A 27340-nucleotide genomic window follows, 5' to 3' on the forward strand; every position below is an offset into this window, starting at 1 on the left:
TGACTCTCATGGAGGTTTGGCTAAGCCTGTGTGGATAGGTGGGCACCAGGCCTGGAGGTCTAAACTGTTGGCAGGAGTGGTGGCCGGAAGGATGGACCAGGGATCTAAGCTGAACAGAGAGGCGGAGGGCCAGAGGCCGATGCAGCTGGCGCTGTTCCCCCCTGTGTTGTCATCACAGCGAGGCCCACTCCCACCCCCCAGTTCCTCAGGCTGGTGCGCAGGGCAGCAGTGGGGAACAAGACACCAGGGCTGCGCGGTCATTCTGTGAGCGGGTTTGGATCTCTGGAGCCGAGCTGCTCGCCCGAGTCCTGTGCGTGGCTCTGGACCCTCACCTCCGGAGCACAGGAACACGCTTCCTGCTCCCCAGGCAGGTCGCTCCCAGCAGCCGGGTGCAGGCACCTTTCTGATGGTAAAGAGCAGACTCTCAGGGTCAGTGTCTGCCCTCAAGGAAGAAAGCGGGTCCACTTGGAAGAAGCCTCAGTGGGCTTGGGGGTTTGCCGTGGCTACACTTCTCTCCGGCTTTGCTGCTCTTGAGGGCTCTTGAGGGCGCCGAGTGCGTTCCCTGTGAAAGAGGCAGAGGTGGCTTGGCGGCAGGTGCGTCACCCGGGGTCAGAGTGCAGAGCTGGCCATGAGGGATGGCTGAGGACTCTGCTCCTAATGCCTGGCCCAGCTGCCACTTCGATGCTTGTTTGACATGGTAGAGGTAGAAAGCAGGCATTCATTTAGCTTCTCTGTGTGCGTCTGACTTGGGATGCGATTGATTGCGAAGACCAGAAACCTAACCATATTTGGGCAAATGAATCTGAGTGTATTGTGAGGACTCCCTGGAGTCCAGTTGCAGGAAGTACATTGGGTCTCTAGTGGTCAGCAGGCTGCGCCTCCCGCTCCACGTGTCCCCTCTCCCCCTCGCTGTCTCCCCTTGTCTGCTCCTCGTCCTGCTTCTCTCTGCAGAACGCTCTTCCCACACTCACTCCGGCACCATGCCGCCCCTCCCGCCCTGCCCCAGTCTCAGGCAGGGCTCTGACTCACATGGTATGTCTGGGCTGCCCGGGAAGGGGAGACCTCCTCGGCCAGCTGGGCAGAGCCCTGGGAGGCACACACTGGAGACTCAGGTCTAACAGCCTCGCCATGTAGATTTTTCCTCATTTTGATGGATGAGGAGACAGTCTCTGGGCTGCTTCTGCCACCCACAGCAGCTTCCGACCTTGGACCTAGAAACGGCCTGCACACCGAGGCCCGCATTGGGTGAGGACGGGCAGTGCTGAGTGCAGCTTTCACTCCTGCCGTTTGGTGACCCACCCAGCCGCCCCCCCCTGCCCGGGCAGCCCATTTGCAGCCTAACTGGGCATGACCTGGCCCTGGGATCCTTCCCAGGTTGTGCAGGTGTGGCAGCCCCAGGGTCTCCCCGGAGGGGGCCAGCCCGCTCCTGCTGAAAGTCACTGACTCTCCCTCTGTTTTTTCCCTCCCTGCAGCCGGGTCTTTAAGACGGACATGGAGCTGGAGGTTTTGCGCTACACCAATAGGATCTCCAGCGAGGCCCACCGGGAGGTAAGCAGGGCCCCGCCTGCCTGTCGGAACGCTGTCTGGCCGGGTTGGGCGAGCTGCCTTGCTCTGTGTGGGGCCAGAGGGCAGCGTCAAGATGGACGGTCTCAGGGCAGCTGCAGTCCCGAGTGCCAGTGGGTCAGGCAGGAAATGTCGCTTCAGCCACTCTCTTTTCTGTTCCCCAGCGGGGACAGGGCGGGGACAGCAGAGGTTAAGGCACCCATCCCCGAGGATTTCCCAGCAAGAAGTCCTCACTTCCAGGGGGGGTGGGGCTTTCCTTCCTGGTATTCCCAAAGGCCCAGCTCCTTTCAAAGAATCTGTTCTCCCGCAGGGTCCAAGCACACTTATTGCCGTCCTCCGTTAACCATCCTCACGGGGTCCTTTCCCAAGCCTTCCCACTTTGCTGAGGATGGAGAGCAAATAAGGAAGGGAGGGTCAGGGTGATGGGATAGCCTGGTGCCTGCTTCGTGACAATCACCGCTTTGTGTCAGGAGACAGACAAGGGTCATTTGTGGGCAACAGAACCTTTTGTCTGAATTCGTTTTCTCTGTGTGCGTTTTTTTTTTAATTTTATTTTTCAGTTATAGTTTTCATTCATGATTATTTTGTATTAGTTTCAGGTGTAGCATAGTGGTTCGGTAGTCCTATATGTTACAAAGTACCCACTGGCACCGTGCAGAGTTACTGCCATGTTATTGACTGAACTCCCTATGCTGTACTTTCCTTTCCTGTGACTATTCTGTAAACACCAGTCTTTTCAATCCCTTCGCCTTTTTCCCTCAGTCCTCAAACCCCCTCCCCTCTAGCAAATCAGTCTGTTCTCTGTATCTATGAGTCTGTTTCAATTTTGTTTGTTCATTAGATTCCATATATAAGTAAAATCATATGTATTTGTCTTTGACTTATTTCACTGAGCACAATGCCCTCTAGGTCCGTCCATGCTGTTGCAGATGGTAAACTTTTGTTCTTTCTTTTGGGTGGCCAGGTAATATTCCACTGTAAAATTACAACTTTTTTAGCCACTCATCTGTTGATGGGCACTTGGGTTGCTTCCATGTCTTGTAAATAACGCTGCAATGAACGTGGGGGCACATATATTCTTTTAATGGCAGTTAAACAAAGGAAACCTTTTAGGTCAGTCATCGTAGCTCTCTGAGCATTACGTGTTCACAGATGTCTTGATCAAATCTTACCTGCCATCAGCCGCCGCAGATCTGCGCTGGGTGTTTATCGGCTTCCGAGTGGAAGTGCTCGAGTGGTTAAAAGAGCTGTGTAGCCTTTAGAGCTATAGAAACGTTCTAATTTGTCACATTTTTGCACCATTGTGTGCACATAACGTGCTTTTCTTTCTTTAAAGAAGAGATTCTTTTGAAAAAGTGCTATCCCTTATTTATCAGGCAGTGCCACTTCTTAATACAAATGTCTTTGCTTAATATCCACCCTCCCAGGTGATGAAGGCTGTAAAAGTGGGAATGAAAGAATATGAGCTGGAAAGGTAAGCTGCTGCGTCTCTCTGGGTAAAGATTAAAGTGTAAAAACAGTAATTTATGTTCCCCGAGCAAGTAGCAGATGAGGTGCCTCAGTGGCGCGGCACGTTGACTGGGGACTGTGAGCTGGGCTTGGGCACCGTGGGCAGAGGCCCCCTCCTCCGACTGTGGCCACTTGGCTGGTGCTTGGCAGAGTGTTTGATGGTAATGGTCTGCGATTACGTCTGAGGCTGCTTTAGTGCCTCATCATTTCACTCCCTGGACTTTGTTTGTGCAATTTGCAGGAAACTTTACCAAAGAGCTGCTATTGTGACTCTGAAGGGCGCTAGTGAAACAGCCTGTCATTTCTGTGTAAACACGGTCATTATGTCTGCTGCCGGGACAGTGCGGTCTCAGGATGGCTAAGTGGCTCATACAGTGTTCTGGAGAGCTCCACTGGCCTTGGCCTGCCGTGAGCAGTGCAGGCTTCCTGGGGCTGCCCCGCCACGTGGGTGTGGCCTGCCCAGCCCTCACCTGCTCCCAGGGCCTGGGCTCAGCATGCTGCTGCCAGTGGCATGAAGAATCCCTTGGTCAGACCCAAACTGCTCCGAGGGCTCCTTCCACCCATGTCCTGGGTCACCCACCAGTGACTGTACCATCTGGAAGCTCCCCTGGGGAGAGGGCAGGGAGAGGCTGCCATTTCCGTACCCGCCCCCCCCCCCCCCCGCCCCGTCCCCCAGTAGGAAGTCTGCGTTTCCCCCTCTGTAATATAGTAGGAAGTCCATGTTTCATCTCTGCCCCAGTTCCTGGCACAGAGCTTCTAAAACCCTTAGTATTCCCCCAGTGACAGAGTCTGTTGTTGTTCATAACCAGAGGCCCAGTGCACGAATTCATGCACCGGTGGGGTCCAGCCGCCCCGCCCCAATGGGAGCTGATCCGGGGCTGGGCCAGCCGGTGGGGAGGGGCCTCGGGCAGTTGAGCGGGGACTGATCAGGCCGGTTGGCCACCGCAGTGCGCATCATAGCAACCGGTTGTTCGGTTGTTTGGGTTGTTCCAGTTGTTCCTTCGTTCCGGTTGCTTGGCTTTTATATAGATAAGCCTCTTTCAGCCACACCTGAGTTTATGCTAATGAAGTGCTAGTGACTGGGAGAGAGGCTGGAGATTGAGTTCTGACCAGTGATTTTTTCAGTTGTGCCTCCATGTGGAACCTCTATAAAAACTTTGATCCACAGGGTTGGTGAATGCAGGGGAGATGCTGGGAGGAGTGCTCCTAGAGGCCTCGATGCACCACACCCCTTGCCCCGTGCCTTGCCCTGTGCATCAGTTCCCTCTGGCTCATCCTGCATTGTAATCTTTACAGGAAAGTGGTAATAGTACAGGAAGTGCTTCCCTGAGTTCTGTGAGCCATTCTGGCAAATCATCAACCCAAAGAGGAGGTCATTGGAACCCCAGATTTATAGCCAGTCAGTCAGAAGTACGAGAGGCCTGGACTTGTTATGTCTGAAGCGGGATTATTCTTGAGGGATTGAGACCTTCACTCAGGCAGTTAGCGTCAGAAGTAAGCGGCAGGACACCCAGTTGGTGCCCACAGAATTAGAGAGCTGGTGGTTGGAAAACCCACACATTTGGTGTCAGAAGTGTTGTGAGTACAGAAAAAAGAGTGTTACCTTTCATCCTCGGCCCCCGTCCCGATCCTGGACTGCCCTTTCCTACCTGGCCTTAGAGCTTGGCGCTGCCTCCCTTGCCCACCTCACAGGGCCCAAGTCCGCCTGGGGCGCCCTCAGGCCTGCTCTGCTCCCATGTCGCCCGCCCAGCCTTTCTGGCCTGCCCACTTCGTCAGGGCTGGGTGAGGGCGCGGTGCAGACGGAGTCAGCGGTGGGAAGCAAGGGCGTTAATGGTCACCATCACGTGGCTTGGGAGTAGGTGTCTTTTTCAACGTCTAACCCTGAAAGGAGTCCTGAGCAGGGAACCTCTGGTTTCTCTCCTCTTGCCCTGGGGGGATGGAGCAAGTGCTTCATCGGGACCCAGGAGGATGGGAAAGGGCAGGCAGAGCGCCAGCCTTGGCCTCCCCGTGGTCTGCTGCCGTGCAGTATCTGCTCGGGATTTCCAGTGTCCCTCACCCTGGGACAGGAAGAGGTCGCCTGCTACCAGGGAAGTGGTGGGGGGGAAGGGGTCCCTGAGATTGGCACTGTCCCAGAAATCTGGTCTCATCTTAATTGGCCTGTAGTGACCCACAGCTGATGCCCAGTGTGGATCCGTGCCATCCGCTGCAGCTGGCTGCCTTGTGCCCTGTGCTGCGGGGAGCTGAGCTCCGGAGGTGACTCTTAGGAGGGGCCTGAGCTTTCTCCCGCACCGTGTCCGGGAGCCCAACCCTGCTGCAGCCAGACAGGCCTGCATGTGAGCTCCGGGTCAGGGGCCTGTGGGAGTCCTTCTTCCAACTCCTTACCCTCCACCCCCTCAAGGTAATGCCAGTCTTTTTTTTACCTTTTAAGTAAGAAATTGCAAATACTGCTGCCGCCCTCAGAATAGTGTAATGAACCTCAAAGCCCCCATCAGGATTTTTATTTAGTTTTGTTTTGTTGCAGTATTTGAGACCAAGTCCCAGGTATGACATTTCTCCTGTAAATGCATCACTGGGCGGCTCAGTTGATGAGGATATCTTTTTCCTTCCCATAGCCACCATGTCATTATCACATCTAACTAAGTTAGCAGTAGATCCTCCATTTTACCAATATCTAGTCCATATTGGTCTAAAACTATCTTTTTTTGAGTTGGTTTGTTCAAGTCAGGAGTTGCATTTGGCTGTTGTTTGAAGGAGGGTCTCTTTTGAGGCCAAGCCCTGGGAGAAGTACCTTTGTCTTCAAACCGCTCAGCCTCTACCCCCTCCCCCATTCCTGGGTTCAGCGCTCTGCTGCTGCCTCTGGGTTCGTGGCAGCTTTCAGAGAAATGAGATCGTGGCCAAGAGCAGCTGCCCTGAGGGTGCTGTGTGGCATTCATTCAGCCCGATGCGCCAGGTGTGTGCACAGACGGCACCTGCTGTGCCTGTGCCCAGCCCGTGGCCAGTCATGGGAGACACAGAGGGGAAGCGGTGCCTGCCCTCCAAGCCACGATCTGAGGGTCCCTGAGAGCTGAGAGCAGGGGGCTCCTGGGGTAGAGGGTGGATGGAGTTGGGGACTGCTCTGGGGAAAAGCTGAGGCAGAGATGATAAGAGCAAGAGACAGAGACTGTCCCTGAAGATGGTAGGTCGTGTGAGGACACTGTCACATCCTGGGGTGTCCCTGGCCACGTTGGAGGAGGGCGCCCCTGGGAGGTGGCACGTCGCGCTGTCACTGCCGAGTGCTGGGGTCAGTTTCGTGGTCTCTGTCCGTGGCAGCCTGGAGGCTTCCTCTTGGAGGTTCCCCACCTCGCTTACTGCAGTGTCTGCCCCACGGCTGGTGTCAGGACACACACGTGGGTGGGTTGGCTGGATGGACAAGAGGAAGAACGAAATGTCCTGAGCTATTTTCCTGCTGTCGTCCGTGCCACTGTGAACACCGGCCTTTTCTTGACCAGGTGAAGAATAGAAAACCTCATCTGAAGCGTTAGTCCCCCATGGGGTGCGGCCCTTGAAGCACAGGCTGCACAGACCCCTGGGAAGGCCACCGACTCCTGGGTTAGAAGAGTGCCTAGAACCTGCTGGACATCCCCCGGGGGCATGGCCACCCGCAGCCCCAGGGACTCCTGCGGGTCGGAGCGGAGCGAGGGTGGGGGTAGAGGGAGGCTGGTGAGCTCCACGGCGGGCACAGCACCACCGGCTCAGGGTGCTCAGGCTCACTCAGACACGCTGGCTACCAGGAGACCACTTCTAAGATTTATGCTTTCAAACATTTTATTATCAAAAGTTTGTTATAAAATCTTGAGGGCATGTTGAAAAAAAAAAAAGAGTGAGCTGATGGCATTTATTAAGAGACCTCCTCCTTCGTGCTGTGCCTGTGAGTGGGGTTTCAGAGGGAATGGAAGTCATTTTCCGCAGTCGAGGTGCAGTAAATTGTGTTAAACCAATAAGACATTAATGTTTGGGTAAATCGGGCGCTAACAGCCTCTGACTGCAGGCCCAATCAGGCAGGCCATTTTGCCGCTCATATTATTTAATGTTAGTGGCGTAACCAGCTTGTAGCCGGCTGGCATGGGGCTGGCAGCCGAATCAATTACCTGCAAACACTAATTTAGAGCATGCTCAATTGGCTGTGTAAGCAGGTCCCGGTTCACATTTGCCACAAGGAGATTAATAACTTGATGTTTTTGACAGCCTGGGACCTTAATTGAAATTACGCTCCTTCTCTCCAAGCTGTGAATGGGGCATTTTGGCCCTTCCCTGACAGCTCCTATGGGGATTGTGCGAGTCGTTTGAAAGGCAGACGGACTGTGAGGTGTGCTGGGGACAGCATGGCGGTGTCCTCCCCGGGCCGGGATCCTTCTTGGCAAACACCCCAGGCCCATCTGGAGACCCTCGCACGGCCTGGGCTTGGCTCTGCTCCGGCCGAGGCAGCAGCCGCAGGACCAGCCTCCCGCTGCCTTCCAGTCGTTAATGAAGAACCCGCCCAGCTGTGCTCCTGGGGGATCAAAGTCTCCTTGCCTTTCCCTGCCCTTTGGGCCGACGGAGAGAGTCATGATTCTGTGTGTTCTTGTGCCCGCTGGGCCCGATTGGGGTTGGGGGACAGAGACCCAGCCTGGGGGTTTCTTCCAACAAATACCACTGATACACACACACACACACACACACACACACACACCTCACCCATACCACGTTACAAACATTACCCACACAGACACATGCACACCCCACACGTACCACACACACACTCATTCCCCATACATATTCACACACACCACTCACATACCCCTCACACACTTCACACACGATCAGACCTGCCACACACAACACCTGCCACATACAACACCTACCACATGCATCACATCACACACACATAAACACCCTCTACACATGTGTACCCCACACATATCACATCATTCACATACCTCTTACACATACATTCATACACACAATACACAACACCTACTACATGCACCACACCACACACATACTATACATACATATACTCCCCTACGCATATACCCGCCATACACATACGACTCACCCCATTCACACCCTCACACATACCACATTACTCACACACTCCACACACTCACACACCATTCACACACAGCACGCACACACTCCACACACTCACATACCATACACAGCACGCCCACCACACACACACACCATACACACACAGCACACACACTACACACTCACACACCATATACACACAGCACACACACACTCCACACACTCACACACCATACGCACACAGCACACACACACTCCACACACTCACACACTATACACACATAGCACTCACACACTCCACACACTCACACACTATACACACACAGCACTCACACACTTCACACACTCACACACCATACGCACACAGCACGCACACACTCCACCCAAGCCACGCGGTGCTGGGTCAGGTGGTTGCGCTCTCACCTCAGCCACTCCAGGGAGCAGGTTGCAGAGCCCTCACTGTGTCCTTGTTGAACAAGGGCCTCTTTTTCTTTTTTGAGGATTACAAAATTTAACTCCAGTCAGCATAATTGGAAGGTGGGAGAGTTAAAGGAAACCCCACAACCCCACTAGGCCCTGGTGATTATGGCTGCAGAAAGCACAGGCAGTTGAGGCAGACAAGCTGCCTCTGTCCGTACCGCCCCCCACCCCCACCCCAAGGCCTTGCCCTGCACAGTTGACGAGCTTATCCCTCACTCTACCCTCCCCGCCCCCCCTCCCCCCCCGCACCATCTCCATCAGACTGGCTACATCTCCAGCTGCCTCTCAGCTTAGCAGCCTCTTCTTCCACCAGTTGGTCCCTCCTGGAGCCCTGTCACCACTGAAGGACCATCTCTCAGATGCCTGGGCCCTTCTCACTCTGGGTCTTGCCTGGAGCTCTCCCTGCTGGGCGTGCGGGGCATGCTGGTCATACATGTCCCTGACCACAGCCCTCATGGGTTGTGCAGAGGATCCAGTTTTCATTGATGATGGACATCAGCAAAAGGCTCTCACCTCCCTCCTTCCTGGAGGTTGTGGAGATGTGCAGCCAGCTTCCATCCACCTGGGAGTGGTCAGCCTGGGCAGTCCTGGGCACCAGTGAGGCGCCCTCAGCTTACCTGCCCCCATGAAAGTGCCTGAGTTTTGCATGAGGCCCTTTGGGGCCTCTGAGACCCGCCCCCCTGGGTAAGAATAGGTGTGACAGGCCCTTCTCTGTGGGCCTGGTCACTGTCCATGGGCCATGCCCTGTGACCTCCATCGCAGATAGAGCCTCTCTCTGTTGGTCACTTGGAGGGATGAGCTGTGGCATGGCTCATTCAAAAAGGGCCCTTGAGGCCCTGGCCCATGTGGCTTAGATGGTTGGGCATCGTCCGTGCGCTGGAAGGTTGCCAGTTCGATTCCCGGTCAGGGTACATGCCCACGTGTGGGCTCCTTCCCTGGTAGGGGGTGTGCAGGAGGCAACTGATGGATGTTTAGCTCGCACATCGATGTTCCTCTCTCTCCCTCTCCCTCTCCCTTCTTCTCTCTCTAAAAATCCATTAGAAATCTTATAAAAAATAAACAAAAAGGGGCCCCCACGACCCCACGTCTGGGTGTGGTGAAAGCCGCTCTTGGCCTGTGTGGTGAGGCTGGTGCAGGTTTCCTGCCAGCACTTCCTGGACTGTTGGGGACAGGCCGCACGTTGCCACCGCGGGAGGGCTTAGGAAACCCCCGGCCGTGTGGTGCCCCTCGGGAAGGCAGCCCCGAGTCCTGCACCCGCCGGCCACACCTCAGTGAGCGGAGCCCTTTCAAAGAGCCTGGGTCGCCTTGGGTGGGCAATTCCTTGGAGTTCAGAGGAGGCTGCACCACCCCATCCTAGCAGAACCGTCCCGTGTGCCCACCCAGCCTGCTCTGTCCACACCACCTGGCACGAGGGAAGGGAGTTGCGCTCTCCAAGACGCTTGGCAGAGCCTGGCGTTGGAGAGTGTAGCTGGGGCCTCGGGTGGAGAGGCTGTGGGACTCTGGCTCAAAGCAAGGATAGCTCAGTTTGCCTCTTAAGAGTAATTGAGAAATGGGTCCATTTAGGGTGCCAACCAGCCTGGCACCCAGCCAGAAAGTGAACGAAGCACCAGAGGGAAGGGCTTCCTACAAATCGTACCTGGTCCACGCAGCTGTTGAGGACAGAGCTGTTTGCACCCTCTACACATATGTACTCCATACATATCACACCATTCACATATCACACCATTCACCTCTTACACATACACTCATACACACAGAAACTTCCCTCTCCGGTGCCAGGGGAGTTGCCCTCGAGAGAATCCCGTTGAGTAACAGTGGTGCCAAATGGCATCTTTAGGATTTGACTCCAGGGTTTTATCTTTGAGCCTGATTCTGACTGTTGATTTCCAATAAGTGTTTACTGCCAGTTAGGAAGTAGTGTTTTTTCTCTGGCTTGCTAGGAGATTTTCTTAGGAAAGGGCATTGAATTTTATCAGCTGCCTTTTTGGCATCGTGTGTGTGTGTGTGTGTGTGTGTGTGTGTGTGTGTGTGTGTTTTAAGCAATTAAAAAACTTTGTATTTTAGAATAGTTTTAGATCACAGAAAGGTAAAAGGAATACTAGACAGTTCCCACATACCCTGTACCCATATTCCCCCAAGGTTAACATGCTTACGATACATTCGTCACAGCTCATGAACTGTATCGATACACTGTCATTATCTGAAGCCCACACTTCATTCCGGTTTCCTTAGCTTTCACATGATGTCCTGTCTTTCGGTTCCAGGATGCCACGGATTACACTTGTCCTGTGCCCTTGGTCTCCCCGTGGCTGTGGCAGTTTCTTGCTTTTGGTGATCTTGACAGTTCTCAGGAATACTGGTCGTGTATTCCGTAGACTCTCCTTCCATTTTAGTTTTTCCGATGTTTTTTTCCACGAACCCGTCTCCGTACCGTCATCTTTAGAGGGAAGTCGCCGCACAGCCTGCACATAAGGAGTGGGGTTACGCTCTGTCTCCCCGGGGCAGGGGGAGCTGCACACACTATTGGCTCTTCTTCCCCACTTACTTATATAGTCAGCCACTTATTTACTTATATCTATATAGATAGATATCTTACACTTTGGATTATAGTTTAATATTATGCTACTTATTTTGTTGCTCAAGTCATCCCAGCTTTGGTCACTGGGACTCTTTCATTTGGCTCCTGTGTCCCCCTGACACCCCTTTCTCCCCCGCATCATTTTGCCTTTTGAGCACAGCCTTACTTTCTGCCACCACCCGACGCTCTGGGCTCATCCTGTGTATTCCCCACTCCAGCCCTAGAATCAGCCACTTCTCGGAGGCGCCCTGGTTCCTTCTATTGGAGATGGTATTGGACACCGAGATTGGGGGCTGGTGTACCTGAGATGGATTTCATGACCTGACTTCTTGGTGGATGGCCAGCATGGCTTCCATGGCGCACACTCTCCTTTGTCTTGGTGGATTGCTATTTTAACAAACTGCAGGACTGAAATGGGGAGGCAGTGTACCTAGTGGTTAGAGCATGGTCTCTGGAGAGACGGGTGTCCTGAGTTTGAGTCCCAGGTCTGCCACTTGCTGTGCCTCAGTTTCCTCCATGGAAAAAGGACAAGGTAGCGCTTCACAGATGGTTAGGAGGATTTGGTGAATTAATGTATGGACAGGGCCGATGACATCCAGTAAGCATTATAAATGACTAGAGGCCCAGTGCATGAAATTCGTGTACAGGGGGTGTGTCCCTCAACCCAGCCTGCACCCTCTCCAATCTGGGACATCCCTCTCACAATCCAGGACTGCTGGATCCCAACTGCTCGCCTGCCTGCCTTCTTGATTGCCCCTAACCGCTTCTGCCTGCCAGCCTGATCACCCCCTAATCACTCCCCTACCAGCCTGATTGCCCCTAACTACCCTCCCCTGAAGGCCTAGTCCCCCGTAACTGCCCTCCCCTGCAGGCCTGGTCCCCCCCAACTGCAGTCCCCTGCAGGCCTGGTCCCCTCAACTACTCTTCCCTGCAGGCCTAGGTTTCCCCCCAACTGCTCTTCCCTGCAGGCCCGGTCGCCCCCAACTTCTCTCCTCTGATGGCCTGGTCACCCCTAACTGCCCTCCCCTGCAGGCTTGATCACCCCCAACTGTCCTCCCTTGCAGGCCTGGCCCCTCCCAACTGCCATCCCCTGCTGGCCTGATCGCCCACAACTGCCCTCCCTTGCAGGCCTGGTCCCTCCCAGCTGCCATCCCTCGCTGGCCTGATTGCCCCCAACTGCCCTCCCTTGCAGGCCTGGTCCCTCCCAACTGCCCTCTCCTGCAGGCCATCTTGTGGTGGCCATCTTGTGTCCACATGGGGGCAGCCATCTTTGACCACATTCGGGCAGCCATCTTGAGTGTTGGAGTGATGGTCAATTTGCATGTTACTCTTTTATTAGATAGGATTGCTTTGTTGTTCATACTAGCATTTTATGTAGACTCAAATAGGGGATTGAGCTACACGTTTTAAATTCTCTTTGTCATATTTTGAGATCAAGATTTTTAGGTCATGATGGGAAACTCTCCACAATGTTATGTTTTCTAGAACAGTTTAGAAAGCATAGGGCTGTCTGTTCCTCGAAGATCTAAAGAGGTCCTTTGATCCTATCAGAAATTGTGTCTTTGGGGAGGATGTCTTCAGTAGCGTCCCAGATTTTCCTGAGGAGTTGTTGTAATCTGACTCCATCCTCTTAGAGTCAAAACAGTACGTTTTCCTGGAAGTTTTTATTTTCAGCAAGAATTTTAAACTTATTAGCATGGAGTTATTTTATTTCCTGAAGTAGCTCCTCTTTATCTGTTATTGTGTTTCCTTTCTCATTCCTAATATTATGTATCTGTGTTCTTTCATTATAGCTTAGCATTGCCAGGCTTGTATCAGTTTTGTGGTCTTTTCATAAAATCTGCTTTTAAATAAGCATTTATCAGCTCTGCTGCTTGTCTGCTTCATAGTTTCCCAGTTTTAATAACTCCTTTCTCCTCCCATCCTGACCTTGTTTTGAACATCCATCTTTTACTTAATTGAATCTTCGCTTATTTTCATTCTCCTTTTGCAAGAGATGAGTTTTGCTGATACATTTTCTAATGCTGCCTTGATCCCATCCTAAGAAGGTTGGATTGATTTGATATTTGACCCTTAGGAGTGAACTAAGAGCATTTCTTCTAATTCCCCGATAGACGTGGTTGTTTAACTGCCGTGGTTAACTTTTTGTTGTTAGTTTCTGGCTTTGTCACCTCTGTCGTTAGAGAATGTAGTGTAATCTTATTTCTCTTAATTTTGAGATTTTTTTTTTCTTTGTGGCCTATTTAGAAATATTTTTGCCAGTATTTTATGGACTAAAATTAAACATTATAATTTTTTTTATTTTTAGAGCTCATACTTCGGTGTACCTTCAATCAGGTTCCTTATCCTATTCCATCACCTGCCTCCTCTCTTTGTTTTGTACATTTACTCTAGTATTAGGAGAGGTAGCTTTGTGCATCCCTCTGTGATTCCCAGTAGATTTTTGTTATTTCCATACCAAGTTGTTTGAAGCATTCAGGTTGATGACCATTACATCTTCATTGTGCATTTTATCTGTTTACAGCTTACACGAACGAACCCCTTTTGACCTAACTAACCCTTGTGCCTGGAATCTGGCTTTATCTGGTGTTGCTGTTGCTGGTAACTGTTCTTTTTGTTGCACCTTTCCTGGCGCACCTTCGCTTACTCCTCTGTGTCCGGCTTTGTTTACTGGGGACAGTTTCCTTGTTCCAAACCGAGCGCCTCCCGGCCCTGGGTGAGGCCTTGGCATTTGTCACGAGGACCAGCGTTGCTGGCCTCTCAGCCGCAGCCCCACGTGGTGCTTTCTGGCTTCTGTTCTGCCTTGCTCACTCTTAAGCTTTTGTGTCGTTAGCAAGTCGGTGAAGGTTGCTTTGTTCTCTTTTATATACATTCCATTTTTATTGTAGAATTACTTTAAAATTAAGAAAATACGAGCTGTATTTCTCTATGTTGTCTATCTCAGTTAAAAAGTTAGATTATTGGTTTCTCACTTTGAAAAGTTAGAAGTTTAGCCTGGTTTCACTCGCCTCCTTCTCCCCTGTCTTCCAGTTTTTTATTGGATAACTTCTCTTTCCATCAGTCAGTTTTCCACATTTGTGTTGTCTCAGAATCATTTGAATGGCAGCTGTTCAGAGGCAGCCCTGTCTTCCTGGGCCCAGTGCGGACCCCTGAGTAGTGCGGTGTTTTCCCTTTCCTCCACTGCAGCGATTTGCAGCCTTTTCCATCTCACGGCACACATACACTAATGACTAAAGTTCTGCGGCACACCAAAAATGTATTTTTTGCTGACCTGGCAAAAAAAATTAGGTCTGGTTTTGACTCATTCACACTGGACAGCTATTGTTGTGTTGTCTGTTGTCATTTTTTTTTAATATAACAGTCTAAGGGAAAAGAGGTCAGTGCCCCGACTAAATAGTCAGGTACTGCATGTTTGACGGATGCTTGCGGCAGGCACGCCAGGGTGCCCGCCACGGCTCATGGTTGAAAGGCGCTGCTCTGATGCTCCCTTTGACTTTGCACGTCGTCGGGAGTCCTTTTGCTGCCGCCTACGTGAAGGATGGCTTCACTGGGGGTTGAATCTTTGTTCCGTGAAACCATCCCCTCCATTGTTGTCGGGATCTTAGGCAAATTCTCTTCATTCTTTTTTCTAGGGAACTTTTTTTTTGTTTTCTTGCCTTGATGTTTAGAGAATTCTTTCTTTCTTCTTGGGAGTAACAGGGTTTTCTGAGGATCTCTCTCGGTACTTTGGACAGCGGAATCCTGCCAGCCTCAAAGCTGGGGTAGTGGCCCAGGTGAAGCCAGCCCCTTGAGGACAGGAGTGAGCTGGGTGGTGTTAACTCAAAGTTCTTTAGCTCAGCCGTCGCCAACCTATCAGACCTCACGGACCACGGGTTGGCAACCGCTGCTCCAAAGGTTTCCTTAAACCAGCTGTCGCCAACCTATCAGACCCCACGGACCACCAGTGGCCCGCGGACCACGGGTTGGCAACCGCTGCTGTAGCCAGTAGGCGGTGCTGCGGAGGGCCATACACCTCAGGTGGCAAGACTCCGATCAGGTGCATTCTGACGTAGGCCAGTGAGGGGCAGAGCAAAGCAGTCACACCTGACAACAGAGCAGATGAGGTGACGGAGGACACAGGTAACAGGTCCAGGATGTTGGCAACAGCCTGTGGAGGCAGGAACAGCTTGGCCACCAGCGAGGCTGGTCTGCCCGCAGAGGACGGGCTGGCCACAGTGGCCACTTGTTCACCTGAGTGCGAGTGTCACTCGCTGTGGGTTTCCTGTCTGTTATCCCAGGGGCACTCCCTGGGGGCAAGCATGTATCCTCTTGGGCCATGTCACCTGAGACTGCGATATAATTGTCCTGTCACCCTGACAGATTTCACTCCCAGTCTCTCGGTGGCTCCCTCTCAGTCACAGGAGCGAATGTGGTGACTCGTTGGGGGACAGAAGCTGTGCAGACAGGCTTGGGGTTGCCCCTGCGAGCTCCCATGATGGTCTAGGAACTAGCTCTTTAGTCAGAACAATGATACCTTTCTTTGCTGCGGAGCCTTTTCTTTTGAAAAATAATATTTTTATTGATTTCAGAGAGGAAAGGAGAGGGAGAGAGATACAAACATCAGTGATGAAAGAGAATAATTGATCGACTGCCTCCTGCATGCCCCACGCTGGGGATCGAGCTTGTAACCTGGGCATGTGCCCTGACCAGGAATCGAACTGTGACCTCCTGGTTCATAGGCCGACGCTCAACCACTGAGCCACTCAGCTGGGCGTGGAGCTTTCTTCTAAATTCCTATCCCAGCCCTGGCCAGTGTGGCTCAGGGTTGGCCCACGCGCCAAAGGGTCTCAGGTTTGATCCCCAGTCAGGGGCACGTACCTGAGCTGCAGGTTCATTCTCTGGCCCTGGTTGGGGTGTGTGTGGGAGGCATCCGATTGACCTGTCTCTCTCACATCGATGTTTCTCTCTGTCTCTCTCTCTTCCTCTCCCCCTCTCTCTCCCCATCCCTCTCTTCCACTCTCTCTAAAAATCAATGGAAAAAATATCCTCGGATGAGAATTCACAACAATAAGAATAATTCTTATTCCACATGTACTGGATCTCCAAGCTCTTTTTCTCTTCTCTCTCATCCCCCCTTGTGCATCAGTGGAAGTTCTCAAGCTGTCTTCCGTTCACTTCCTGTCACTCGCTCCCACTGGCTCTGCTGCCCACCGATGGTGCCCGTTTTATAACCTGGTCACCACACCTTTCACCTTAGAGAGCCTTTCCCCATCTTGGCCCAGTCCATGTGCTGTCCGTCCTCATGGATCCTGTGAAAACACGGGCTGGAGACTCTTACGTTCCCTCCCATTTCCCACTAGGAGGCTTGTTCTGGCTCCTTCTGCACGCGGACCCGGCGCTGTCTGGCCAACCCCAAGGTGCAGGGTGCTGCTGAAATTGCTCAGGCCCAGAAAGGGCGAGGAGATTTTGGGCTTCCTGTGGATTCACTGTGCAAGGGCAGCCACCCAGAGGAGCTGAGGAGGTAGGGGCGTGAGCCACACCTGGGGTGCGCAGGCAGCTTCCCCACAATGGGTTCGCTGCTTTGGCCCCAGCCGGTCAGATGGTCTCCCTTCCCCTGGAGTCCCTGTGGGTCTCCAGAAGCTTCTGTCAGGAAAGGACTTGGTGTGTGTGTGTGTGTGTGTGTGTGTGTGTGTGTGTGTGTGTGTGTGGGGGGGACCCCTGAGGTTCCCACTTCTCAGTCCCCAGGAGGAATTTTCTAGCAAGACAAAGGCCAGAGGCCATAGACTGGTAGCCTCTGGGCTGTTCCCAGTGCTCAGGCCATGGGGTTTGGGCCCATGCAGTGGGGATTTTTGGTTTGTTCTGAGTCAGTAATTAGAATCTGGAAGCTTTTCCCAGAAAGTGAAATAGTAACCTAGGGCTGGTTTCTGCAGAGCAGCCACCAGGGGGCCGAGTCCAGGCCTCGGGGCACCTGGTGCAGGCCCCACCCCTCCCTGCCGCCTCCCTGGCACTGAGGCAGACCTTCCATCACCCTTGCATCACTCTCACGCCATGTGTAATTGAGAAAGATGTCTCATACCAGGGCTTTTTCAAAAGAGAGGGAAATAAGGATGATTTAAGGGTCATGTAGTTCAAGAAGAATGGGAGAGCCGTGGAAAGACTGCTTCTCATGCCCCACCCACCGTGTTCCCTGGTGCCTTGCCTCTCGGCTGGCCCTGGCCTCACTCCCACTCTAATGGCCTTTCCACTTTTTCTACCACCCCCCCCCCCCCCCCCCCCCCCCCCCCCCGCCGTCCCCCGCCGGGGCCAGGGAGCCCTGTGGCAGGTTGGGGGACGGGAGGAGGGTGTGGACCAGGGGCCGTCTCAGAGGGGAACCTGTCCAGTTTGGTTCTGACCGGCAGCGGGCCCAGCGTCTAGTGAGGAATTCTGTAGGAGTCGTTATTCGGTTTGGCTCCCCGAGCAGGTTTGGTGCTGGCTTTTAGAAAATTCTCATTCAGACCTGTTCCATTCTGGTGCAGAATAATGTTCCCTGTGGGAGCAATTATTCTGGGCTGGGAGTTTCCCCTCCTAACTCTGAATTCTGTAGATGTTGTGGAGGGTTTAATCTGGGAACTCTGAAAGCCCGTTTCCACATCTGCCAGCAGGCATGTCTGCGCCTGAAACCTGGAGGTAGCTTGTGATGAAACCACAGAGAAGGCTTCCCACTCAGAGGCCCTGGCACAGGCTCCCCTGGGGCTGCTGTGAAGCCAGGCTTGAGCCCCACGCAAGCCTCCTGGCCCCCTGGGTCCGTGGTGTGGAGGGTGGGTGGTATGGGCCTTCGAGCTTCCTCCAGCAGTTGTCAAAGGGCCTTCCCACAGCTGCCCCTGAGCAGGGTGAGGAAAGGTGCAGGTCAGGGTGGCGGTCAGGAGATGGGCCCGGCCGCTGGCCCATTTAGCTGTCACGTGGATGTGGGACTCTCCACACGCTGTGCTTGAGGCTCGGAAGAGACGGGGATGCCCAGGGAGCCAGGCTGCTGGTGGCTGTGGGCACGTCCGATGTTGGTCGCGGGCCTCAGGCCAGGGGTGTGGGCGAGCCTGTTGTCACTGTGTAGTGTCCTGGGACCCTCTGGGCCAAGGCACTACCGTGCCCCACGGTCTCCTCCTGTCCCCTGCTCCTCTGAGCAGAATGAGACGGTGGCCTCCTCCCTCTGCTCCAGCACCTGCAGGAGCCTGGCAGGGGGGCTGCAGGAAACGGGTCTGGGTCATGGTTACTGCTGCTCACAGACCCAGCCGTGTTCATGTTGATTCCTTCATTTTGTTAGAGAAGCCAGTTCTGCAGCCGCAGAGCACCGGGGCTCACCCCTCCTCACCCCTCAGCTCCTGCGTGTGCGGCAGTGCCTCCTGGCTGCCCTCCGTGAGGGTGCCACACACAGTGCCAGCCCAGTGGTCGGCACTTGTGACAGCAGTCTGGGGCCCCGTTTGTGAGTGGCAGTTGCTGACCTAGTCTAGGTCTGTGTCTGGGCCTGGGTCAGGGTCAGGGTCTGGGATGGACAGGAGCAGCACTGTGGCCAGCTCAGGCGTCTCTCCTGGGCACCCTGGCTAGGGCAAGTGCATGATAGCATCTCTCCAGCTCTCCAGCCTGGGGTGTCTCGGGCTTGGCGGAGGGCCCTGCCTGTCCAGCCCCCCCCCTCCCCTCCACACACACACACACACACACACACACACACACACACACACACACACACACACAGTAGATGCCTGGTGGCCATAGGGTCAGGGTCTCGTGGGCTTTGTGTTTTACTTTGTCTTGCTTTCATCCCAGCAGGAGATGACTGTTCTTCCTGGAGCTGGGCTGGTGGCTGTGGAGATGAGCCCGCTGGTGGGTGGGCCCTGCCCCCTTGGGTGTTGAGTAGGTCTTTTGGGGGCAGGCAGCCTTTAGAAAAGTGATACCAGCTGCAGGACTGGGAAAGGGGTACCTTCTGAATGCACAGTTTGCAAACGGGGTACCTCCTTGCTCCCATTAGCCACAGACACTGGCCTGTGCCCCAGGGACCCTCGGCAACATTCTGCTAAGAGGTAGGAGGGGCTTGACCATGACCTAGGCAGCTGGAGCTGGCTGAAGCTGGACAAGTGTCACTTTCCCTCAGGTGAAAAGACGCACGGAAGAGTGCCCGAGTGAGTCTGGGGCCCCGGCGGCTAGCAGGACCCGTCCAATGAGAAGGTGCTTTGCTCCCCAGTGTGGGGTTATTCAAAATAGGCTCCAAGCACTCGATATATTTTCAGCATGAGCTGGAGTCTTTGAACCATTTATCTTGGCAGCTCTTCTTGAAACGGGGGAAAGGTGGAAATTCATCTAGGTGCTGAGAAAGGAGCCTGGGAGAAAAAAGTGTCTGGTGCTGTCGTGATGGGTGGCGTGCCTGGAGATAGTGCTGGTGGCTCAGGGATCAAACAGCTGAGCAATGGCTTCCCAGGAAGGACTCGGGGAATTCTAAGTAGGTAATGAGGAGTGACTTTCTTTTGATTTACAGCAAGACTTGGCCATCCATCTGTAATCCTTTGAAGAGGACAGAAATGAATCTCCGAGAGGCTGCGGTCTGGATGCCTCGGACTGGCAGTCCTTCCTGGGGGGAGAAGGGGGGCCTATAACCTCAGCCAGGGACAGTCTGGGTGGGCGTCTGCCTCTCTGCCAAGAGGGCCCAGGCCTCCCTGGCAGGTGACAGGGTAGGACCCAGTGGGTAAAGAGAAGGGGGTGGCAGAGCCCGTCTCAGTAAGATGCCCCTCGGAGGTTTCTGCCAGCTGAAGGCACTTGACCAGCTGAGGCTATGGCTTTGGGTGGGAGTGGATGGAGGTGCCAGCAGGGGGCCAGTGAGGAGGCTGTTGTGGGGCCAGTGGGGCAGCTGGGCTGGGAGGAGAGGGTAGGCTGGAGGAGCAGTTTGGAGCTAGAGCTGAGGACTTGCTGATGAATTGAACGTTGAGAGTGAAGGAAGAGGAGGAATGGCGATGAGTCACAGGCTTCTGACTTGGCCCCTGGTGGTGGTGGGCCCTGCTCTGCCGACCCTGTCACGCTTCCCCCAACGTGCCCTTATAGGCGGGTGTGTGGGGGGGGGGGGGCAGGGGCAGCTGGCACTGCGTTCTCCTACTGCATCCTGCCTCCCACTCCTTGTGTTTCCTGCCTAAAATGCAGAGGCTCTGCCCTGGGGCTGTGTTTTTATGAGAATGGGCCAGAGACCCTCAGGACCCTGGCACTGCACTTGGGGCTGGCTGTGTTCATGTTCCGCCTTGAATGTGTGTGTGGTGTGCATACTCGTTAAGCAGGCCCCCTCACTCTGCCTGCCTGGGGGTACATTGGGTGTGTGTGGGGGGGGGGGGTGCATGCTGGTTAAGCAGGCCCCCTCACTCTGCCTGCCTGGGGGTACACGGGGTGTTTGTGTGTGTGTGGGGGGGGGGGTGCCCGCTGGTTAAGCAGGCCCCCTCACTCTGCCTGCCTGCGGGTACACGGGGTGTTTGTGTGGTGTGTGGGGGGGTGCATGCTGGTTAAGCAGGCCCCCTCACTCTGCCTGCCTGGGGGTACACGGGGTGTTTGTGTGTGGGGGGGTGCACGCTGGTTAAGCAGGCCCCCTCACTCTGCCTGCCTCGGGGCACATGGGGTGTTTGTGTGTGTGGAGGGGGTTGTGGTGGGCACGCTGGTTAAGCAGGCCCCCTCACTCTGCCTGCGGGTACACGGGGTGTTTGTGTGTGTGTGGGGGTGCACGCTGGTTAAGCAGGCCCCCTCACTCTGCCTGCGGGTACACGGGGTGTTTGTGTGTGTGTGTGTGGGGTGCACGCTGGTTCAGCAGGCCCCCTCACTCTGCCCACCTGAGAGTCCACAGGCCCAGCCCCGGCAGTCAGTCTCCTTAGGCCCTGAGCAGGCAGCAGAGGAGCCGGGCCGGGAGATGGAGCGTCTCATGACACATCAGGGACAGGGCAAAAACGTGTGTTCCCCACCCAGGTAGAGGAGTGAGGAGCCGGGCAGTGGTTCTGGGACCTGGGAAATGACAGGTCAGGAGCATGTGCAGGCAGGAAGGTGGTGGCTTTGAAAGAGGGGCACGGGGCAGTGGGGGACTGAGCAGTTCTTGGCCCAGCGTGTAAGACACAAAACCCCTGAGGCCAGGGCAAGTTCCCTCAGACCACTCCTGTGTCAGCCCATGTGTTCTGTTCAGCAAGCATTTACCAGGCGCCTACTGTATGCCAGACCCGGTTGCGAGCTCTGCAGGTGCAGCAATGTAGGAGAGGCCTGCTCCCGTGGAGCACAGTTCTGGGGGAGAGAGGCCACGGGCATCCACGCGCCAGCAGCAGCACCCGCGCCTTCCCTGAGATCAGACCACACGCCAGGCAGCCTGGGCCCTGCCCACTATTGCAGTCAAAGGAGGTACCACCCAGTCCATCCTCATGGCCACCCTGAGCCTAGGGACTACTGTTCGGCTTCTTTTATAGGTGAGCAAAGTGAGGAACCACACAGCTAAGTAACTTGGCCAAGGTCACACCGTTGGCAAGTGAGGGAGCCAGGAACTCAACCCTGGCCATCAGCCCTCTTGCCGGTGTTCCTCAGTGCTCTGTCCTGGGGACCTTGTCTGATGGAAAGCGGCCCGCTTTATCAACCTCGCAGTTACAGTTGTGCAGTGTAGGGTACCAGAAGGCATGGTTGTCTTTGGGGAAAGTTCTGGTTTTAAAAATAGCTGTAAAGATAGAGGACAAGTACCTGTCACATAATGAATTGTGGTGACATATGACCTAAGGCCACCATTGGGGCAGAACCGGCCAACTCTAGGTGAGGAGGGAGATTCTGCCTCCTGAAGTGGAAAGGCTGACTAAGAAGGGCAGGAGGCTCAATGGACAGCCTCCCCCACCTCCATGGTCAAGGTCAGCCTCAGCCAGGAAGCCCTGGACAGGTAGGGATGCAGGAGGGGCCGGGGGCGGGGAGAGGGGGGGCAGAGGTCACGGGCAGGGATGCGCGCAGGGCCCCGGGCAGCTTGGCAGGCTCAGTAAATGCTCCTGAGGGAGAGAAGGAACAGGGCTGTTCCTCAGGGGGCAGGAGGGCTCGGCAGACTCCTTACCTAACACTTGGAGGATTCAGGGTCCACAGAGCAGCCAGCCTGGCTGGGGCCAAAGTTGTGCACATCAGAGTAAGGTCATGTGCCACCCCACCCCCACCAGGGCTGTGAGCTTTTCCAGGCGGCCTCGCTTCCTGTGGATGTGGTCACCGGCCCAGGGGAGCCCGGTGGCCCAGTGGTTATCGGGGAATCAGGTGTGTAGCCCTGGGCTGGCAGATAAGGGGCGTGTGTGAGTGTCGCAATGTGGTGGTGTGGCAATCGTTCACAAGTGGTCCTGGGCCAGACGGAGGCCAGCCTCACCAGAAGGATGTTAAATGGCAAGCGTTTCTGAAGACGGGCTTTGATGCCCGCTAAAGAGGGCTGATCTCGCTGGGTTCGGTGTACCCTGCAGAAACCAGTCATCTCTTCAGGACCTGAGCTTTCCTGAATGGTTTCCAGGTGCCGTAGGTCCCGCCACACTGGCTAGGAATCACCTTTCAGGTTGTCCATTTCGAGAGCTCCGATTTGACCCGGGTCCAGCAGGCTGACAGATGCCCCCGGGCACCGCCTGTCCTTGCCAAGCAGACCACTGTGGGCACCCCACACTCTGGCCAGTCTGCTGTGCCATTTCGTTGGATTACAAACGGTTGCTGGGTACCGACAGGTGCCCAGAACTGTTCCAGGAGAGACAGAGCAGAGGATACCCTGTCTGTGAAGCTCTGGGGGAGAGAGAAGTAAATTAGTAAAATGTACATATTTAATGGGGACAAATACTACGGAAAAAAGAAAGCCAGGGAAGGTAAGAGAGGGAGTCTTGGAAGTGATTTGCAGTTTAACGGGGTGGCGCCGAAGGCCTCTTGTAAGAGGAGTGGCGTAAGTTCCGGAGGGGCCCATGGCCCAGACTTGGGGTGTCATGGCAGAGGAGAGGAATAGCTGAGAGCCAGAGAGGACAGGAACGGGGATGGGGTTGAGGTCCGAGAGGCAGGGGGCAGGTCCCAGTCTGGTGGCGGTGGTGAGGAGAGACTGCAGGGGGCAAGGGCAGCAGCAGCTGGAGCCCGTGAGGAGGCCCTGCAGTGAGAGAGGTGACGGGCTCAGAGTGTCGGGGTGAGAAGTAGGCAGGTTTGGGCGTATTCTGTGCAGGCCCTGGTGAACCCAATGGCCGAGTGGTGATGGAGGAATCGGGGCTGCGCCTGATTTTGAAAGTAGAGCAAGCAGGACTCACTGTCAGATCAGGGGTGACTCCAGGGTTTTCGACGTGAGCACCTGGAAGGATGGAGTTGCTATGAAATGAGGCAGAGAAGATGGGACCACCTGTGCCTGAGGTCGAGGCAGCAGCGGGAGGGCAGAGAAACCTGTGGGGAAAGATTCACCTCCGGCCAGGTCACTTCCGGGTCGCCTCCAGCCTTCTGTGACAGGCCCCATAGAATGTCATTGGGAGTCTCTATACGTGGGCCGTTGCTATGCGTGGGGAAAAGCCAGCATGAAATCACAGAGAACGTTTCTTGGAACCCTGGCTTGTGGCATTTGCTGTGGGGAGTTGATGCAAGGCACTAGTCAAGGCCCAGAGTGGCAGCACCTGTCAGGTAGTGAGCTCATTTCAGCATGGGTAGGCCGACTCCCCAACGATCGTGCTGGACTGTGACCACACACACCTGAGCAACCAGCTGAGGTGCTCCTCGTTCGGTCGGATTTTCTCATCTGGAGAGCTCTCTTTGCCGAGTGCCCCCAGGGCCATTGCCAAGCAGCCCTAGTAGACACAGTTGCTGGGGGAGGCTTGGTGGGTATTCCAGCCAGCCCACCCAGAGGCCAGCTTGCCCTGTGCCAGGCAGGTTGCCCAGGCCTGGCCCCACATCCCCACACACCCATGTGGGTAGGGGGAGAAAGGTGACCCGCCTATACCTGAGGTTCATCCTCTTTAAGAGAGGATTTTGAAGGTCTGGTGCTCAGGGGCCCCTGGGCTTAGTGGCGGGGGCCAGGAGTGCTGGAGCCCGATGCTGCTGGTGCATTCTGGGAGCTATGGGTGCATGTGAGAGGTGCCCAGGTTATGGGAGCTCCAGACACGCCATGCTTTTCCCCTCTCAGGCCATGACCAGTCTGGAGCAGCCCTTCAAACTCCACTGCCCCGTGCGTTGCAGAGAGCTGTGCCTGGCCCGTCCTGGAGCTCAGGTCCTTTGCTAGAAAGCGTCGGCTTGTTGCCTCCATTCCTGTAACAGTGGGGAGGGACCACACTCAGTCCCGGAGCTGCCGCTGGTTGAGACTCCACCATTCAGTTCCAGGAGAGCACCAGCTCGGACAGAATATTTTCCTCTGGGACAGCTGTGCTGCCACCCACTGTCAGCTGCGGGCGGGACGCTGTTCCCACCTCCATCACCCAGAAGCCACTCCGATCCTGGCCTGGCTGGACAGTGGGTGAATTCACCATCGGGCAAGGCTGGGGGCATAGTGGGCCCTGGCACAGGTCTTGGCCTTGCATGTAATAGGGCTAATGGGCCAGTGGAACCCTGATCTGCCCCCTCTCTTTTTTTTTTTTTCTTTCCTTTTTTAAAAATATTTATAAGTAGCATTCATTCTATGCCAGATTCTTTTTTAAAAAATATATTTTATTGATTTTCCACAGAGAGGAAGAGAGAGGGATAGAGAGCCAGAAACATCGATGAGAGAGAAACATCGATCAGCTGCCTCCTGCACACCCCCCCACCGGGGATGTGCCCGCAACCAATGTACATGCCCTTGACCGGAATCGAACCTGGGACCCCTCAGTCCACAGGCCGACGCTCTATCCACTGAGCCAAACCGGCTTCGGCTGCCCCCTCTCTTGACGCCCTGCTGTCTCTGTTTTCCAGCAGCAGAGAGCCAGGTCAGTCTGGTCCAAGAGAGGAAGCAGCAGCATGCCGTCAAGCTCTGAGCTAGGGCTGGATAAGGCGGGCGTGGTGCCCCTGCTGAAGGGCACAGAGTGGGTCCTGGGCGTGTTAGGGGGTGGCGTCCCTGCCTCTTGGCCCGTTCTCTAGGCCCAGGGAGCAGATGGATGTGTTCCCTCGGTGCCCGGCTGAGTGTGCCAGAAACCCAGTGCCCCACGGGTGGCCCTCTGAGATTCTGGCTCCCGGACTATCCCCGAGTCTATTGGTAACATCCTTGGGGCTTGCGTCTGGGCGCTGGGCCAGCTGTGAACTGGAGCGTTATTTCCAGCTGTCCAGGAGGCTCAGCCACTGCCTTAGGGCACTCCTCTCCTCCCAGCTCATGGTTAGATGCTTCCCTACATTGTTCTTCCTGCATTCGTTTCTCTGCCCCTTTCACTGCCTCTTCTGTGACTTGGTGGTTGTTGGGGAGCGACTGGGTCACACCCCATGTGTTATCGAGGGTTTGGAACCCAACCTCTTCCATTGATTAGATTACATGACAGGAAGTGGCGAGGGTCGGTGAGAAAACAGGCGCCTCACTGCACAACCTATGCACCTCCGGAAATCACCGTCCAAGTCGCTTAGATAGCGCCACCCCTTCGCTTCTCCCCCTAACGCCGCTGCCTGCTCACCTTAGTGGGCAGTTTAGTTGGATTTATTCTGATGGGCTCTATGCACTTAGCAGGAGAGGAAGATATTTGTCATTTTGCAACACAACATCAAGCACAGTGACCTAAACGATGGTGACACCCGAGATTCAACCACAGTCTGAAATTCAGCATTATTTATGACGTCTAGAGGGCCAGTGCCTACAGTGTCTCCTTAATCCAGTCTGATGCTGGAGCCCTGCTCCCAGGCCTGCCTGCGTCTGCCACGGCTGTTAATAACAGCTCCTCCAGGCTTCCTGTTGGCCGACGGAAAATCCATCTGAAGCTTTTGCATCTCATGTGGCTGTTAAAAATTGATGTTCCTTTATTGATGTAACTGGTTCCTGCCAACTACTTGGGGACAAATAAAAGTGGCTGAACTCAGAGACAAGCAGAGAACCATTTGTTCATGGAATTGCTGGCCAATTGATGTTGGTAGTTAAACAAGCGATCCTTTAAAAGAATCTTGAAAGAAAAGGAGTAGACTGTCTGAGAAGTTCATGTTCAGAGGGACTGTGCCAGGAATGAGATACAGCTGTTCTGAGGGTCAGGCGGGAGCCGGGTGTCTCTTCTCCGGCCTCAGGGTCCCTCCCGCTTTGCTTTCCCTGCTGCTGCCCACACTCCGGCCGCCTCCTCGGGCCTTATTGCCGGTCTGCTCACACGCCCTGCTTCTCCGCCTCGGGTAGCCCACTTGCTCTGCCTTTTGCTGCAGACCCCCTCCTCCAGGAAGTCGGCTCTTGAATCCCTTCCCTCTCCTGCTGTGCTTCCCCAGCCCGTAGCGTCTTTGTCCAACGTCACACCATGGCAAATAATGAGGGAATCTCGGTCTCTTCGAGGACTTGAGGCCCAGGGTCTGCCTTACTTGTCCATCCTGTGATCACAGCACTTCACAGCTGGTGCACAGGGGTGTGCGATGGGGTTGCTGACAGACCTGATGAACGAACCCCAGGGGCCTCCTGAGCACCCGGAGAGCTGGGTGTGACAGATCTCTCCCAACAGCTTATCTTCCCGCCCCCCCGGGATGCAGGGGGGGCGGGGGCTCTCCCAGGAGCACCAGCCCAGGCTGGTCTGCCTACAGAATAATTACTTTAGACTAGCAACAAGTGTGGACGATCAGGAGGCAATATCATTGATTTTCCCATAAAGGTGCAATTTGTAGTAAGTGAGAGAACCTTCCTGACAGTATCTCACCCGTCTTCACTGACAGGCCCTTGCACCCCTGCGGGGAGAGGGGAGAGGGGAGAGTGTCTCAGGGTGACTTAATCTGTGCCAGCCACTGAGGCCTCCCTAGTCCCACTAGGCTCGTGGCCCAGGGTGCAGGCAGCTCTCCTCAGCCTTGGGAGGACTGAGGCCTCGGCTGTGCCGTCTTGGTCGGGCAGGACACCCGGGCCTGGGTCAGTGGGAAATGCTTAAAAGAGGCACATGCTTGACTCCAGGTGGGGTGCTGAGAGCCCCTCATCCTCCTCCCCACCTCCTCCTCGTCTTCCTCTACCTCCTCTCCCCTTGGAGCACCCGGAAACCAAGCTGGAAGCCTACAGGTCAGAGGGAGCTCTGGGCCGGGTCAGCCTCAGACTTCTGTTCTTCCCAGCTCCAG

At 54.8% G+C, this 27340-nt stretch overlaps 1 protein-coding gene across 2 annotated transcripts in view; it reads left to right on the forward strand.

Annotated features, from left to right (window-relative positions):
- PEPD (peptidase D) overlaps nt 1-27340 on the forward strand; it is a 121798-nt gene that overhangs the window by 54163 nt on the left and 40295 nt on the right. For both annotated transcript variants that reach the window (XM_008139784.3, XM_054710814.1), the window contains exons 8-9: nt 1473-1548; nt 2991-3037. In XM_008139784.3, coding sequence (XP_008138006.2) covers nt 1473-1548; nt 2991-3037 — 123 coding nt within the window. The remainder of the gene's footprint in view (nt 1-1472; nt 1549-2990; nt 3038-27340) is intronic.

The sequence above is a fragment of the Eptesicus fuscus genome, chromosome 21 (assembly GCF_027574615.1).
Source record: "Eptesicus fuscus isolate TK198812 chromosome 21, DD_ASM_mEF_20220401, whole genome shotgun sequence".
Taxonomy (NCBI): domain Eukaryota; kingdom Metazoa; phylum Chordata; class Mammalia; order Chiroptera; family Vespertilionidae; genus Eptesicus; species Eptesicus fuscus.